The sequence below is a fragment of the Teleopsis dalmanni genome, chromosome 2, assembly GCF_002237135.1.
Source record: "Teleopsis dalmanni isolate 2A chromosome 2, ASM223713v2, whole genome shotgun sequence".
In the NCBI taxonomy this organism is placed as follows: domain Eukaryota; kingdom Metazoa; phylum Arthropoda; class Insecta; order Diptera; family Diopsidae; genus Teleopsis; species Teleopsis dalmanni.
Window position 1 is genome coordinate 82,779,661 of NC_051847.1, and position 18,815 is coordinate 82,798,475.

General features: G+C 32.8%; 1 protein-coding gene across 1 annotated transcript in view; it reads right to left on the reverse strand.

The window, feature by feature from the left end:
- The window catches only part of LOC119677456 (muscle M-line assembly protein unc-89-like), a 46,026-nt gene extending 31,944 nt beyond the window's left edge, over positions 1-14,082 (reverse strand). The window contains exons 1-9 of the mRNA XM_038088803.1: positions 12,079-14,082; positions 11,235-12,008; positions 10,161-10,928; positions 8,060-9,670; positions 5,112-5,822; positions 4,867-5,039; positions 4,341-4,428; positions 1,556-2,876; positions 1,367-1,499 (exon numbers count right to left, since the gene is read on the reverse strand). Coding sequence (XP_037944731.1) covers positions 1,367-1,499; positions 1,556-2,876; positions 4,341-4,428; positions 4,867-5,039; positions 5,112-5,822; positions 8,060-9,670; positions 10,161-10,928; positions 11,235-12,008; positions 12,079-13,834 — 7,335 coding nt within the window. The 5' untranslated portion in view covers positions 13,835-14,082. The remainder of the gene's footprint in view (positions 1-1,366; positions 1,500-1,555; positions 2,877-4,340; positions 4,429-4,866; positions 5,040-5,111; positions 5,823-8,059; positions 9,671-10,160; positions 10,929-11,234; positions 12,009-12,078) is intronic.
- Positions 14,083-18,815: the final 4,733 nt, after the last annotated feature.

Consider the following 18,815-nt stretch of genomic DNA (forward strand, 5'->3'; position numbering starts at 1 on the left):
TTAAACTTGACTCTTTCAACCTGAAGTTTTTGCTAGAATTGCGCGCTTTACGACCCACATTCACAGCGATTTCATACTCAACTGAACTGCAGTTGCAGCGGAGTTGGCATTGCAACACTGCACCTTGATGACGCACATTTGTCTTATTTTGCAATAAATGAATAGAATATAAATTTGTTCATATATGTAACTATTCCATATACGATAATATATCAAATGATGTCTGTATATCACACTTGCATCTATCTACATACAATTTAGTTGCGATTGTGATTTCTGTACAGTTTTTTTAAACTATTTAAATATTCTTGAATATAATTTAATTATATATTTTATATATTTTAGAAATAAGAAAGAATACTTGGAAGTTTTGTTCAAGTTGTAAAAAATGCAAGTAAATAAATTTATTTTATTTTGATTTAGAGCTAGATAGCTTGATCAATTATTTATTTTTATTTATTATAATTATAATTATAATTTAATAAACTCGAATTTTGTATCGCTATCTACTACTGTTTATATTCCTTATACCAGAAATACGCGTGTAATTTATATGCTATATACGTAGTATATATACTATATACATAGTATATACTATATACATATACATCAATATATCACGTCCATTATATATATTCACAATATATTTTATGCTAAATGTTTTCAAAATTCTAAACCTATTCAAATAGTAGCATATTCACAATTCTTACCCTCAGAAAATCTGTATTATACTGTGTATAGTATACTATAATAAAACACATACCATGTATGTTTGCAATCAGTAGAATATCACTTATGGTCATTTGAAACCAAAAATGTTGATTTGATTCATTAATAGCAAACAATAAGTGAAAGAAGTAAGTTATTTATAACTTATCTATCGAACTGGCCTTTATACCTATAATAAGACCAGATCAAGAGAACAAGGAACAGAAGCTACGCAAATATGGCAAGACTTATTGCAGTCCTCTCTGACCATTGGTGTATTGTAACGTACGAAAAGAATCAATGCATCCCTTTTAATATTCATTGTCGAAGTTGTAGAAAGTTTTATAAGAAATCCACAATACAAGGCTTCCAAAAGAATTATGTCTTTAGGGAACTAATTTTTTGATAGTTTGTTTTGCTATTCATCGGCAATAGAAAGCATTAGCTACATTGTTAACCTCACAACTTGGGACTGTAAGTAGATTTCACCCGATAAGATAACTAAAACCCATTTGCATTTAAAATCTAGTAAAGCAGTCTATTTCAGCAATTTCCGCTCTATTGACACTTATAAATTTTCGTTCAAACTCAAACAATATTTATAAAAAAATTTGTTATTTAGAACTTCAAAATATTATAGGTACCAAGATTTACTTACATTTAAGAAATCACGTAACCAAACGACATCTGGTTTTGGATCACCAACCACTTCACAAAATATTATGACAGTATCACCTTCGTAAGCTTCGCTAGATCTAGGCTTTACCACAAAGAGCGGTTCCTTTGAGTAACTATTTATAAACAATGTTTTAAATTTTATCTTAATTCGATATATTTTTACACTTACGGCATATCTGTTTTTCTGATTGCTGGTATTGATCGTTTGGACTGCTGTTGATCTTCATCCGCTTCTTCGATAACAACTCGGCAACTGGTCTCAATTTTACCGACAGCGTTAGAGGCTACACAAACATAAATGCCAGCATCACGTAATGTAGCCTCAGCAATTACCAATTCTACAAAACCATTACAGTCAAGGGAAGCGAGGATTCTACGACTTGGACGTAATTTCACACCATTACGATGCCAGGATACACCTACTGAGGGATATGCTTCAACCTTAGCAGTTAGACGAATTTCCTGCCCTTCTTGATATATGTATAAAGGATCAAGTGGCATATAAAATTCTGGGGATATATAAGCACGTATTCCCTTGTCAACAACTAGTGAGCAGTGGCAAGATACAGAGCCGAGTTCATTTTTAGCCGTACATGTATAAGAACCACTATCATCAAGCGATGTGCTTACTAGTTCTAAAGTATGAAATTGACCTTCATCAGTAATAACACAACGACGATTTGATGTCAATGGCTCATTGTCCTTATACCACGTAATATCTGGCGTCGGAAAACCAACTACTTGGCAAGTGAGCCGAACTGGATATGTCACCTGTATACGGCGATCACGCAAACGCATTGTGAAAATAGGCAGAGTATCTCCAATCATATTCGATGAGGTATCGTTACGTACAATTTCTTTTAATTTATGATCAGCTTCGTAAACTTTTGGATCGGAAACAACCTGCAATCGTGCAAATGTTGAGACACGACCTTTGGAATTAGTTGCCTCACAAGTGTATCGGCCAGTATCCATTTCACATACTTGCATTAACATAAGCGAGCAAGTTGAGCCTAATTGCTTGATTCTGACGCGATCTGATTTTGTGCTTAACTGCATACCGTCCTTGTACCACGTGATTTGTGGACGTGGTGCACCACGTACGGTGCACTCTAGTACAAACTGTGAACCGAGCAAAGCCTTCATTTGCCCTGGTAAAATTTTAACAAACTCAGGCAAACATTCAGCACCACCAACTTGTAAGGGTGAGGTAGTTTGCATCGACGGTCCCCATCCATAGCGATTCTTAGGTGTAACACGGAAATGGTATTCAATATTTGGTTTTAAATTGAAAGCATCAAAGGATGTTATTGGCGTTAGACCTAATTCTCGCCACATAGCACCACCTTCATGGCCTACAATCCAGGCATCTACTCTGTATGCAATTACTGGAGCAGAATTATTGCTAATTGGTTTACCCCATGATAAACTGATGTGTGTTGGTCCAGAGTCCACAACCAGTGGTTCCGTTGAAATGGGACCAGGGGGATCTAAATTATGTGTTACACATTTAAATATATTTGTAAACAGATATATTATAAACATTTATATATTTTGTTGTAAGCATATATTTAAATTTTTTATTTCAACTTAAAAAACATCTATAAAATACAAAATAAAACAAGCATTTCCCCGGAGAATATTTTTTATAGTTTTATTAAATGATTTAAAATATATATATGTATTATGTATGAGTTCGTATATAAACCTGGACTGTAATATAAATATTTGATCACTTTTTGCAAAAAAATTTATATAATGCAAAAAAATAAATGATTTCGTTTGATTAACTAACGAAAACTAAATACAATTGTTGAATAAAAATCTTTGGCACTAATAATTAAAATAAAAAATTATAATTATTTTAAAGTTCGATATTTTTAATAATTCCATATGTAAGGTGCTGAAGTCAAAATTTATAATTTCCATTTTTAAATGAAGGCAGATATCTGGAAAAGAGAATAGATGTACTTTTTTGAGTACTTTTTTCAGGTGACATTTTAAACATGACACTTGACAGTTTTGACCATAGGTTGACTGGACGTCACAAAACGAACGATATACATACATATTTGGTACAAAAGTTACTATTGAACAAAAAGTAATTGTTTGACTCCTAAAATCAGGAGAAGCTGCATTCTTCTGAATTTCTTACAATTTCAATTAAAGTTCTTTAATTTAATTTTAATATTATAGAAGAACAAATAATCATTGTATTTTGCAAGAACTGGTACCAATTTGTTCTTAAAGTGATATCATTAAAGGCAAAAATACAATATTTTACGAGCCAATGGTGTTAATGTGGTACCGACGAGTGAAAAACTCTAAACTAGAGAATATGTAAAGGAGATTTCTCCTAAAAATCATAACCCAAATAATTGCGTAAAGACCGAACCGACGATCTGCTACAATACATTTAAGTAATACTATTACTTCCAGATCTACTATTTATATGTTTATTATTTATATTATATGGAATCTCTATAGATGCACTTTCTAGTACTGTGTACATACATATACATATATATTGCCTAATTACAACAAGCAACAGAAATACACGTATTTCCGCTTGGAAAAATTGAAAAACTTAATATTTTAAATACTCTAGAGTACATTTAATTACAAAATCAAATATATATATGTTCAAAAAGTCTACTGGCGAAGTCAATAGGGTGTTTAAATTCCATTTAAGTATTATGTATTGTTCATATTATATCCATATTGCTAGTAATACATAGTCTTTATTTAAAATTCAATATTAAAAGACTATATCTTAAGATTCTAATCTAATATTTGCTAAATCCAAAGATATGTGTTCATTAGTGATGGTTTTCTCAATTGAAATCATCTAAATTACGTATCTTAGGCAAGCACTTACATACAACACTTAACAACAATTAACAAACATTATAAAAAAGTTATATATACATATATATAATTGAGCAAATAATTACCTCTGAAATATGAAACATCTGGAAAACTCTCTAGGGGTAGACCCCAACGTGGTACCGTTGGTGTTTCAGAGCGTGTGCGAGGTAATACCTATGAGGGAACAGTAAATAAGTTGAAGTATGTAAATTGCGAACAAAATTTAACAATGATAATAGTGCTTATACTAAGGAGACTAAATCGCTTGCTAATATATATAGGAAGTATTGGTGCAAAGCATTATATTAGTTTTTTATTCTTTCTTTTTTGGAGCTGCAATCTAAAAAAAGCGAAAAAAGCATTAAATATAGAATATAAAAAATAGTAATAAAATAATTAGGTGAAATGAGAAGATTATTGTGATTATAGACATAGGAAGGAAGATTTAAACCTCACTGATATTATATAAATTAAATGTTATACAAAAATGTGGAAGCATAGAAGAAATTTTATTGCTGTTAAAAAATTAACAGTTTTAAATATCTGAATGTACTCTTAATTTTTAATGAAGTTATGATATTAAATTTTTGGCAGTGACTACACTCAACTTACTGTGATGGTTACAAATATTCTGTCTGTGCCAAAGTTGTTACGTGCAACAACAAAGTAAGTACCGGAATCGGCAACTACCGCTTTTTGAACCGTAAATCTTGTATAATCGTCAGAAACCTCTTTGCTAACACGTTCAGATTTTGTGATATCTTTTGTGCCCTTCATGAAAAAGACTGGAATATGGAAAAAATATATGAAAGTTAAATTAAAATATTTAAAAACAAAAAAAAAGAAAATAAACATACGTTTCGGTTTTGGATCGCCAGCAATTCTGAATGAAAGTGAGAACGGATCGCCAATCGCAATTTTCATTTCTTGTTCTGGTCTAGAAAGGAACAATGGTGGCCGTTCGTCCTTTGTTTCACCAAGGGAAACGTCGACACTAGCATGTGATTCAATACGTCCGAAAGCATTTGAGGCACGGCAGGTATATGTACCCTCAACTTCAGGTGTAGCATTTAGAATAGCTAACGTATATACACCACGATCACTCATTGTTTTTATATTTGGCAAACCATGCAATGATTGACGATTGCGATACCATTGCACATCAATGGGTGTATTAGTTTGAGTAAATTCAGCACTAATAGCAACAGTGCCACCAGGGCAGACAGTTTGATTACCAAGTGGCATGATAAAATGTGGCTTATTTGGATCGCGGTGGAAGTATCCGTGTGTTTTTTCCAATGTGAAACGTTCACGGCCCACAAAATCGACTTGATGTGTAATTTTATTCTCAGCTACTTCATTTCGTGCAACACAAACATACAAGCCCGAATCCTTTTCAGTTGGATTGGTGATAATAAGTTTTGATAGACCATCGGACTGATCGATTTGCTGATATTTATTATCATTCGTTATAAGATCGTTACCCTTCATCCATTGTACTTCCGGACGTGGCTTACCACGTACACGACAATCCAAGACTAATTCATTCTCATTAAGAGAATAAGTATCTGAATTTGTTCAAATGATTTAAAACATTTTAATTTAATATTTTATAAATAATTTCTTTAAAACAAATAAAAGAACAGAAAAGAAAACATAAAACATCGATCCATAAAAAGCTTGTGTAAATTGGAATAATAAAATAATGAGTGACTGTTTTATATATTCTCATAGTTTTGATAGCAGAACGTAAAAATTTAAGCGTATTTTTACATCTTTCACTAAAGCTAGCTAGTAACCCTCTATTAAAAGCAATATTTATGTACTCAAATTTAGTAAATTTAACAAATAATTTGAGAATGAGTATACTACCTCTGATTGATTGTGTGAATGTACATGGCTGCGTTGCATCTTCAAAATGTTTATAGATTCTTAACTGCGCCTGGGTATGCATCTCTCCATATTCATTTGTGGCACGGCATGTATAACTGCCACTATCATCGGCAGTGGTTGAAATTATTTCAAGTGATGCGACGCCATTTTGATACAGAGTTTGATATCTATTATCGGACTTGAGAGGCTTATGATTTTTGAGCCACTCTATTTCTGTGTTACAATCGGCAACAAGATTACAGCTTAAACGAACATTTGTACCTTCAGTAACCGTTCTATCGTGTAACAGTGTACTAAAAAGTGGTTTTGTATGTGACATTGAACGTAACATACGTCGTTCTCCATGCGAAGTGGCGAGACTAGGATAAATGTCATCATCATTTGCAATATATGTTTCATAAGGTGTATATGATTCTCTTGACATTCTGGAATGACCCCTACCATTATAAATAGGTTCTTCACTTGTTGTAGACATTAAATCTTTAAGATCTGCTGTTCTAATTGTTTTGCTAATTGCATCAATTTGTTGCTCAGTTTCAGCAAAACATGAAAATGTGCCGCAATCTGTTGGAATAGGATTTCGTATTATCAGTTTACGCGAACCACCGGCGTCTTCCAAAGTTCTATAGCGATTGTTTGATATTGTATGATCATCACGTAACCATGTTACATTTGGACGTCCGTGAACGAAACAGGTGAACACAATTTCATTACGATGTGCATCATATGCAGCTATTAGCATAGACGAAAATAGTGAAATATATAGAAAAATGAAGAATATAGACAACATAAGGTTTCAGCTTATATGAAAAACTTAAAAAAAGGTAGTAAAAAAGTTAAGAATTTATTACTTTATTCTCTTATTAATCTTAAACTTTTGTTTTGTTTCAAAGCAACTTATTTTGAACTCATTGCTACTTAATATTATAAATCATGATTTCAATCAAACGCATTTCTTCCTTAATAGTAATATTTTGAAGCACTTCTAAAACATATAAAAAATTTACCTGTAATATTACTAGAGAAAGAATTCGGTAGTTTGTCTTCATTTTCTTTGTATACTTTAAGCACACAGCTACTGTCTACAGTATTTCTATTATTCCGCACCACACATTTATATTCTCCAGTATCATCCGGTCTTGCATCATAAATTTCCAAACTAATAGCACCATTAATATTGTACATTTTGTGACGAGTGTCTTTAGTAACACGTTCATCTCCTCTCAGCCAATATACATCTTCAATAAATCCACTAACATAACATATAAGTTGCGCTTTACTGCCCGCGCCGATGGACATTGGCTTCATACCCGACTCTACAGTTAATTTTAATTTAGCATCCTTAGCTTTTGATTTATTGCTTGCTACTTCTTCTGGCAATGATTTGTTGAGTTCCTTATCCTTCGTTAGATCTTGTGCCATCTTTTGTAAAGTCTTTTTCTCAGTTATTTTTTGAATGTGATCGGATATATCCACAAATTTACTGATCTTCATTTGACCACTATCACTCTCCGCGTAACATGTATACAGACCAGTGTCGTCTTTCATTGGGTTTTTAATGATCAATTGCTTGATACCATCACTTAAATCATTATATTCGTACTTTTCATCATTGAGTGAGAGTAACTCATTGTCTCTTTGCCAGTAAATGGTGGGCTTGGGATTACCAGAAACCTTACATTCAAGTGTAATTTGATTGCTTTGTGCATTATAAGCATCTGTAATGTTGATTTATGATTTCACATACATAAACATAAATTCATTATACATTTTATGAAGTTATTTTCTATTAGTTTTAATGTAATGAGAAAGTATTGCCTACATACCTGATACACAGTTAAAGTTAATCATTTACGAGTACTGTTCACAATTTACAGCACAAATAGCTACATAAAAGTTGCATGCTACTTACCTTTAATGCCTACTGTAAAAGTGGGTGAAATTAATTCTACCTTGCCAGCGCTATAGACGAAAAGATTGCAAGTGCTAATGATTTCATTTTCTGATCCCTTTACCTTTAGAGTGTATTCACCGCTTTCTTCTTCGGTTACACCAATTAAGTTTAACCAAGCTATACCATCTTGACAAGCCATTTTACTTTTAGGTCCGAAAGCAATAGGTTGATCACCATGGAACCAACGTGCAGTTGGATCAGGACCATCAATATTAACCATCCACTTAACGTTACTACCTGATTTAACTGTACGATTAGATAAGAAATTCATGAAATATAGATATTTTTTTAGATCTGGTGGTGGAGGTGCTTCTCGTCTAGAAGTTGTCTCTTCTTCTGTATCTTTTGCTTTTTTCTTTTTCTTTTCCTTTTCCTCACCGCCCTCTTCACCTTCTTCTGCTTCAGGTTTAATTGGTGGTTTGGCTTCTCTTGGTGGTGAAATTGGCCGCATTCTACGCGGCTCAACATTAACAATGTGACTAATTTCTGCTTTGCCTTCACGATTATCAGCTTGGCATATATATTTACCACTGTCACTTTGAAGTGGTTCATTAATAATTAATTCACATGTACCATCATCATGATCAATAAGTTGATATTTGTCACTAGATTCCAATCGTACACCATCCTTTACCCATGAAATTGATGGTGTTGGCAAACCGCGTACGTGCACATCTAATTTAAGTTCATTTAATTTTGGATGTGCAGTATCTTTAATGTTACGTGTAAATGTAGGTGGTACATCACCACTACCGGGGCTGCTATAAACTTCCAGCTTACACATAGTTGAGGCTTCACCAGTTTCATCACGACCAGTACACATATATTGGCCACTGTCTTCAGTTGTTGCGCTCATGATTTCCAACAAACATAAACCTTCACTATAACGTCCTCTTATTTTAGGGCTATTCTGAATTTGTTCACCGTTTTTGAACCATTTTACATTCGGTTCTTTAGCTTCTAAGAAGCATGAGATTTTTACCTTCGAACCTTCCGCAACCACTCGATCTTTTATATTGGTTGCGAAGTGTATACCAATAACCTTTTCTCGTTTTCTTTCTTTCATGCTACCAGTATCTGAAGCATAATCCGTAGCTGATGATACACCCTCCTCTTCATCATCAGCCTTCTTGGCTCCTTTACGCTTGCCACGTCGCTTCCCCTTACCTTCTTCTCCTTCTCCTTCTTGGTCGGTTTCTCCTTCAGCTGGCGCTTTAACGACTTCTTCCACAGGCGCTTCAGCTTCCTTTGCACGGAGTAAGCTTTTATCTGCGTGGAATATACCATGTATATTTTCAGCAATATGTGATGCCTTTCCTTCAAACATCATGTAATGAGATATCTCCATTTTGCCAGCTCGGTTTTCTGCCTTAACAACATATTTTCCAGAATCTTTATTATCTGGATTATCAATAGTTAATTCGCAAGTGCCATCTTGATGTTCTATTATTTGGAATCTTCCACCAGATTGAATTTCCATACTATCCTTAAACCATTGAACTTCTGGAGTAGGTTGACCACGTAAAGTTGTTTCCATAATTAACTCATTTGTATTTAGATGGTAAGTTTCTAAAGAAATTAAAGCAATATGTATGAAGTTCAAAGTATGGAGTATTATTAGGTATTCATTTAATATAGTAAATTCGCATATGAATCAATTTTTATAAATGAGTATAAAAAATCAATTTCTCACAGTTGGTAAAAACATTACACAATATGCTTAGAGTTTATAGTAAATGGTAGAGTTACACCTATTCCACCAGCAATATAAATTTGTTGATGCATGGGTGGATAATTAATAATATAGCGGTATTACTTATTATATTAGTAGATATGAGATAAAAAAATTAACGTTGTTGTTTTGTACATTTCCATTTAACTTAAAAAATAGGTAAAATCGATTATGGTGCTATCATAAATTAAGGAAATATACAATTTAAATAATGAAATCGGGAAAAATAATAATAGATCACACAAATATTTAATAACACACATGTTATATATACGTATTATATTTTTTTTAAATGAATACCTTGATATATATATATGTATCTATTACCTTTTAATGGCCGCACGAAACAAGGCTGAACATCTAAATTAACTTTAGGTTGATATACATGTAGAAGAGCTGATGTAGTTATCTTGCAAAATTCATTTTGTGCAATTATGGAATATGTACCAGAATCTTCAGCAGACGCATTTAAAAATTCAAGTACAGCCAAGCTGTCACGATTCATATTGCGTATACGTGGTCCATATGTGACGTTTTGATCATCTTTTTGCCACTTAATTGTTGGATCAGGTCCACCAATAACAGCTTGTAGTTTTACTTTAGAACCCTCAGCTACATAGCGGTTCGATAGATTTGCAATAAAGTACAATTGTTGTTTTGGTGTAGGATCGGGCATCTTGCTTTTTCGCTCGTAAGTACCTTCACCCTCTTCATCCTTCTTCTTTGCTTTGGGTGGTTTACCACTATCATCTTTAGACTTTTTCTCTCCCTTTGCAGCAGCTGCGGAGTCTGTATCTGACATAATGCCTGACAAAATGCTTGAACGTCTTGAGGTTTGTATGGGTTCAACAACAACTGTGTGAGTAATTTTTTGGCTGCCCAATTTATTATCAGCTACACAAGTGTATACTCCGCTGTCATTCGATGTTGGCTTATTAATGATCAATTCGCATAGACCATCCAAATGATCGATTTGCACTTTGCGATCATCTAAAACAACTGGTAAATCGTCTTTTATCCACGATATAAGAGGGCGCGGGTTGCCGCGCACCTTTGTATCGATAATAAGATCATTTTCAGACGAATGGTAAACATCTAAGAACGTAAGAGGGTAGCAATAAAATGTAAAATAATCAATAAGAAATATTTGAAGTATCTATTTTTACTTGTTGACCTCGATTAATGCACAATAAAACAAATGGTACATAAAATGTAATTAAAATTCTCTCTAAAATTTATAGAGTAGTATGTGTTGTAGAACAGTAATTCTTTAGATATTGCCATTTGATTTTACAATGCATAGAAGAATTTCAATTTTTGGCAATGATTAAATGAGTCTACGTTGACAAATAATGATAACAAATACAAACAAAAAAGAATGTATACATTTTTATCCCATACCTCGCAATGGTAGTGCGAACATTGGTTCTTGTTCATCGCCATCGGCTTGGGCAGGGTACACCTTAAAATAACACGAAGTTTCTACTTCGCTGTGTTCATTCTTGGCTAAACACTTATAAACGCCTGACGATTCTGCTGATACGTTTCGCAGTTCTAATATAGCTTTACCCTCTTCAGATAGATTTCGCACATTTCCTCCAACAACAACAAATTTGTCGTCTTTCATCCATCGGCAATTTGGATCGGGGCCAATTACTGTGCATACAAATTTTACTGTTGTGCCTTCAAGAGCCATGCGATCACGTAATTGTGTAGCGAACTTTAATTTCTGCTTAGGTGAAACCATTGGTTCAGGAGAAGCACGATAACTTTTGGCTTTAGGCTCTGCCTCAGCTCTTTTCTTATCTGATTCCTCCTTTGATTTTAAAGCTTCTTCCATTGCTTTTTTAGCTGCCTTTTCCTTATCCTTTTGAATTTGATTTCGTGCATGGAATATTCCGTGCACATGGAAATGTCTGTTTTTAGCAACTTCGACCGAGTGAGTGATCTGCGCTTCGCCAGAAGCATTTATAGCTTTACAGATATATGATCCGCTGTCCTTATTTGAGGGTTTATAAATAAGTAATTTACATACACCATGTGCCTCCTCCAAAAGCGTGAATTTATAACTTGGTTTAATTTCGAATGCACCACGCCACCATGTAATAATAGGACGTGGCACACCATGGACATGGCATTCGATTGTAAGTTCGTCATCTCGTAAATGATAATACTCTGTAAAAAAATAAAACAATTTATTATGGTTATACGAACCATTTTGCAACATATAAACTCGCATATGTACCTCTTATCAGTCTAAATGATGGAGGCTTAGGTTCATCTTTGTAAACGTCGTAGATTGTTACAATACAAGCGGACGTAACTTCGTCATTCATATTTGCTACGACACATGTATACTCTCCGGAATCCATGGGATTTGTATTTACAATTTCAAGAGCCAAAATATCATTATTATTTATTATACGATGATTAGCATCACGTTCCAACTGTCGACCATCTTTGAACCATTTGACCGATAACTCTGGACCACCCACTGCACAAGCGAGACGTACTTTTTGACCAGTTTCAGCTGTTCGGTCAGTTAAATAATTAATGAAATGTGGATTACGAGCTTGCTCTCGGCGTCGTTGCCAGTCAGCATCTCGTTCCTTTTCTGATATACGTTGTGCGACACTATATTTTCGCAATTGCTGCATAAATTCTTCACCATCCTCTTCAGCAATACGTTTCCAACGTTCTTCGTCCTCCGGACGGGGACGAGTGAAACCATCAGAAGAAGTACTACGACGTTTTTTCTGAGCACGCAAACTAGCAACATCATCACTTCGCTCACCATCTTCATCGCCTCTGCTACGATCGTCTTCCCCATCATCACCACCATGACTTTCATTATATTCATCTTCAGAACCTTCACCATGTTCACCATATTCTGTATGCTCATCACCTTCTTCACTGCCATCACCTTCATCTCCTTCATCCTCTTCAGCACCGGAGGCCTCCATTTCTTCCATTTCAGCTTCTTGTTGTGCGCGTATTTCAGCTTCTAAACGTTCTTGTTCTTCTTTTTCGGCTTGCAAACGTTTCTGTCGTTCGGCAAAAGTTTCACCTTTCGGCTTTGCAGCAGCTGTAGCTGCTTCTTCTTCGGCTTTCTTTGCAGCTGCTTTAGCTTGTTCTTCCATTTGTAAAAGTAGTTTACTCTTTTTTGGGGGTGGCTTAGGCCCAGCTACAGGTTTTTGTTGTTCCTGCTGTTCAAACATTTTCTTGCTTGCTTTTTGACCACCACCTATTTCTAGCTTCAAGGTCAACTTTGGACTTGGTGATTTCTCTTTCTTTTCTTTCTTTTTTGGTGCAGCTTTCTTTTTACCTTTTTTAACAGGTTCGTCCGAATCATCAGGTTCCATGCTTTCCTCCCTGTCACCATTTTGTTCACCATTGCCATCTACGTCAGATCCAGTAGGACTTGCATCTTTATCCACCGACTTTCTAGGTGTACGTGCCTTTTTACCCTTACCTTTTTTCTTTGGTTTGACTTCTTCAATAATTTCCTCTTCTTCCTCCATTTCTTCATATTCTTCAACAACATAGATAACCTCAACATTTGAAACGTCCATTACAGCAGCACGATCAATAACGGACATATCTGACGTTATGTAACGAACAGGTTTTTGGCTCTCCTCTGTCTCTGATATATCCATAATAAGAGCACGGTCAAAGACTGCTTTGTTGCAAGTTAGTTGTATCATTATATCCCTGCCCAACTCAAAGGGAGTTTTTTCTTTTTCTTCGCGTTTTAAAAATGGTGTTATGCTGCGCCATGTTGACGGTGTAGCACTACGACGTGTCATGTACAAGGTGAAAGGAGTTTGACTTCTACCGCGTATTGGAGTTGCACTACGACCACGTAAGCTACCTGGTGTAGGGGATTTTAATTTACGTTTCTTTGGCAAAGGAACTTGAAGAGTTTCTTGTGCTGGAGTTGATTCTTTCTCTTCCGAAGGTCGGGCATCAGATGCCGTAGTTTCACCCTCTGTCTCACCCATAGTTTTAAGCACTTATTTCCAAAAAATTCAAAGAAATTAAAAAATATTTATTGACACTATTATGTAAACGTATGAGTTTTATACACGGAAATTTTTTCACAAATCGTTATAAGGTACCGAAACGAAATGGTCGAGAGAGATTATTTATTTCGTCTATTCGATAACAAATTAAAACTATGACTGAAATGAACACGAACTAAAAGTATTCGAACCGAATCTAACAATTCATCCTTCTCAGTCGACAATTTAATTCGAAATAATTCAATTGAATTCTTCAAAACAAATACTAGTAAGAATATTTATACTTCAATTGCCAAAAAGCTAATTATAATTCAATTATTTCAATTTCACACGTTATTCGTACTTGTAAATCAAATTATGTAAAATCGTGTGAATGCGACGTCCATTTCATGCTTCTGCTACCTTTCGATAAGATTCATTGCCGCATTATTTATAGATTTCATTATTATTCTATTTATACAAGGAGTCGCATGCTTACGTATCTATGCAGAAACACCTTTGCTATATTCAATTCTACATAAATACTTATCAATTCTCTTCTAATTCCTATAGATTTCTGTATAGAGGACTAAAACTATTCCTATATCTAATAGATGTGTGTATTTTGTGATGTCAACTTTTAGAGTTAATAATTACTTCTTAAAAACTATTTGTACTTGTTGAAATAATTTTATTATCCTGTAAGGAACTGAATGATTGCGACAGAAAATGGGGATACTAGGATAACAGTTTAAATATGACTTATTTTAATGAAAAATTTTTAATGTACTTCCAAAAAGAAGTGTTGTATATTTTGTATTTCTGTATGTTGTCCATTACAATATTATAATAGTAAAAAATTCTAAGTCAAAACCCTCTTTAAATAAATTGTAAATGTGAATTAATTCTGCAATACAATAATAAGACATATATGGTATTACTTAATTCTATTATTTTGAAGTTCATTTAAATATATATTCCTACCTATCTTGTATCGCAAACACTTTTCCGAAAAAATGCTTTAAATAATTCGGATGTACTTGATATATAAGTAGATTTTTATAACATATATTTCAATTCTTAAAATATAAGTAATATCTAAATCACAGATACTAAGTTAGCTCTGACTCCATCAAGTTTCAGTACCCTATATAAATAGTTATTATAATATCCATTTGTCTATTCGTCCATTTGTCTATTTCATCTGTCAGGTTCACAAAACATCCCAGTGTAAAATTGCATTTCATTGCCTCGAAAACTAAGGAAGTTACTAAACAGACAGGCGCTTAGACCTATCGGATAGAAAATCAAACAGATAAATAGACAAACGTACAAATCAATGCAAGCGATCGAAAGTTGACAGACATCAATCAATCTATTCATCTGTCTTGTGTTTTAAGAACGAGTTTGAATTGTGTAATCTGTGATTAATTTTCAATCGTTGCAAATGTCTTGATAAATTTAATACGACATATTTACGCTATTTAAAGTTATCAGTTTGTGCTTTTTGATAAGCCTTCAATGAGGCTATACAGTCAAGAAAATTAAAAATTCAGTTGATCTACTTTTTTAATGACTTAATGAGTTTCTTAATCACGATTGTGCTCCGCATTATAATATTAATTTTTGTTGAATACAATAGATACAAAAATTTAAATTCAAAAGCAACCCACTTAAAATGAAATATGCAAGTTAGATATAAAATAATAGAATAAATGTTTATTAATATTATTAATAATATTATTTATAGCGGGTTTTTGTGGCTTGTATTAACTCCGATAGTTTTCTTATTAAACTAAATAAAAAGCACAGCGCTACATATATTAAATAAATTTCTCCTTTGTTATGTCCAGAAGAATTTATCAGAAAAATTTATTCACAACCGAAAACTAAAAAAGTCCTTACTAAATTTTTCTGAAACTAAATGTTCTAACGTCAACATTTTTTAAATCCAATTTATGAAATACGATTCTGAAATTTATAAATATTGACGCTATACACTTAACATTCTTAATATGAACGTTGAGATTATTATAAAACCTGAATGCCAAAGTGAATGAGAATCATAACTTAAGAGAGATTGCATACATACGTGTTGTGTTCAGAATTATATGAGAATAAACAAAATTGGTGTATTTAGGGTAGTACAAATTTTCAAACAATTACTAAAACAATCACATTTAAAACACCATATTCTCTATGCTTTAAAAGCGAATATCTGTCAAATTTTGGATAAGCTATTGCCAAATATATTTAGAACACTTTCTGAACACCCATGGCTACAAATTTATTTCGAGTATAGCTTAAAAATTAGAAACCGAACTCTTTCTTAAGAAAATTTTTTTTGAGAAAAGTTGAATCTCTTCTTTCGGAGCAACTACAATATCTTACTAAATCGAAATTATAGCAAATATCATACATACAGTCAATCATGACCAATTTCATTTCCAGCTTTTTTCAGTATTTTGCATAGCAGAAAATGATGTTTTAATATTAGGTGTAATTAATAGAATAGAATAGAAAATCATAAGGAAATATTAAATACAGAAAAATAAGTTATATGACTTCACTTTAACAATCTTGAAACCACAACATAATTTATACTCAATTTTTACTACCGAGAATCTTATTTTATCATCGTTGTGCATATATTTATATATAAATCTTATGAGATCAATTTATCACCTGAAGTCTCTAGCTGGCTACCTGCCTACTTTCTGAGTAATTGAATTTAAAAAATTATTTTTCATTATCATCTCTGAGAAACTAATGACTTTCTAAGAACTTACAATTAAGTTTGAACTTAATGTTATTCTCATTTTTATACTTATACTAAAAACATAAATTATTATGTAGCATTATTTAAACTAGTAATAAGGAATGAAATGAATATTATATTTTTATTAACTAATATATAACATTAAATTTTATATATATTTACCTGTTTTTATTGTCCATTCTCGCATAAGCTGATGGTAACACTATTTTTTTAGTAAAGCCATTTAAATATTTTTGTTATATATACATATGTACAATAAGCATATACATACAATATATTATATATATGTATGTATATAATTTAAGTAAATTGTTTTAAGTCTCTTATTTAATTAGTAGAATTTCCTATTTATATATTACTATATTAATCAACTTAAAAATAACACACTTTACTGTTAGTAATTAGTTTAAATAAAATTGTTTTTCTTTCGGAAAATATTTAAATGAAAATAAAATAAGAAGTCGTACCTCTGATATTACGCGTAAATATTGGAGGTGTGCCAAATTTATTTGTTGGTACATCAAAAACAGTGACTAGACAACTCGTTTCTACCTCTCCATTTTGATTAGAAGCAATACATCTATATACACCCGCATCTTTTGCGTCTACAGCTGCTATCTCTAAGCATGATAGCCCATCATTTAGGAATATTTTATGCTTGGTATCTTCTCTAACAAGTTGATTTTCCTTAAACCATTGAATATTCAATTCATTTCCGGATATACCACAAGTGAGTTTAATGTCACTACCAGTAGCGGAATTTCTATTAGTCAATTTTATATCGACATTAGGTTTACGTTTTGCATTGCGTGTTTCCTTTCTGTCTTTGTATTCATTTGTTAAGGATTTCAATTTTTGTTTCTCTACTTGATTATCACGTTCTTTCTTTTCTACAATTTCATCTTGTGACGATTTTATCTCTGTGAGTGTTGTTAGATTGGTTTCTTTTGTAACACCTTTCATTATCACTTCTTGAATTCCGTTATCCTTAATATCATTTGTTTGATTTTCTATTTCATTTTTAGCATGTCTACTTCTTGCAGGTTTGGTAGACGTGTCTTCTTGTTTTGCACTTAAAGGCACACTATCCTTCACAGAACATGATTCAGTTGTTTGTTTAGGTACGTCCGTTTCTTTTTTAATTGGTTCAGATCTTTCATCACTAGTTACTGTCTTTGCTTTTTGCTCTTCTATTATAGGTTCTCCATTTACTTCTGTCGCATTTAGTTTAGGCTGTTGCATAGTTTCTATGACTTCTTTTCGTTTTTTCGTTTTTGAATCCTTTTCTTTTTTTATTAAATTTTGTTTGTCTTCTGGCTCTTCCAACTGTTGATTTACTTCGTCAACAAGTTTTTGTTCCACCTCTATTAATTGAGGTTTCTGTTGTTTAGTATCTTCTACAATTTGTGGTTTCCCTTCCTTTTCCTTTATACTCGTTTCCTCTTCTCTCTTTGGTTTAGAGTCAAGAATGGTTAAATCCTCTTTACTGCTTTCAGCAACAATGACAGGTTCAAGAAGATTTTCTACTTTTTCTTCTCCAACTTCTGGTTGTTTTTCGGTTTCTTTTTCTTTTAATTTATCTTTAATTATTTCTTTCGATTTTCTTTTAACATCCTTGCTAGTACTATCTTTTTTCGTCTTTCTTGTTTTTTCTTCTTTGTCGGTTGATTTCTTTTGTTCATTTTGTTTTGTATCTTTTGCTTCACTGCTGTCTTTGTTTTTCTCGGATTCTAATATTTTATCAGTTAAAATTTTCTCATGTTCTTGTTCTTTGATATCCGCCACATCTAGTTGTTTTTCAACTGCTTCAGGAGCACTAGCAGCATCAATTAATTTTTCTGTCTTTATTTCTGAAGTATCTGTAAGACTGTCTTTTATTTTTTTATCTTCTTCGACTTCTTGTTTCTTTTCAGTTTCTTTTGATTTCTCTTTCGATTTGTCTTTAGATTTTTCTATGGACTTTCGTTTAATAGATTTCTTTGCTTTATCATTGTCTTCAGATTTATTTGCTTTTTCTTCTATATCAACTGTACTAGGCTTCTTATCGTCCTCTATCTTTTTATCTTTTGCTTTTAAGCTTTCTTTATCTTGTTGAGTTTCAACTAATTCTCCTGTAAGATGCTCTTTTCCGATTAGTTCTGTAACTTTTTGTTGTTGTTGTTCTATAGAATCCACTTTTTCCAATTTTTCATCACCTGTTTT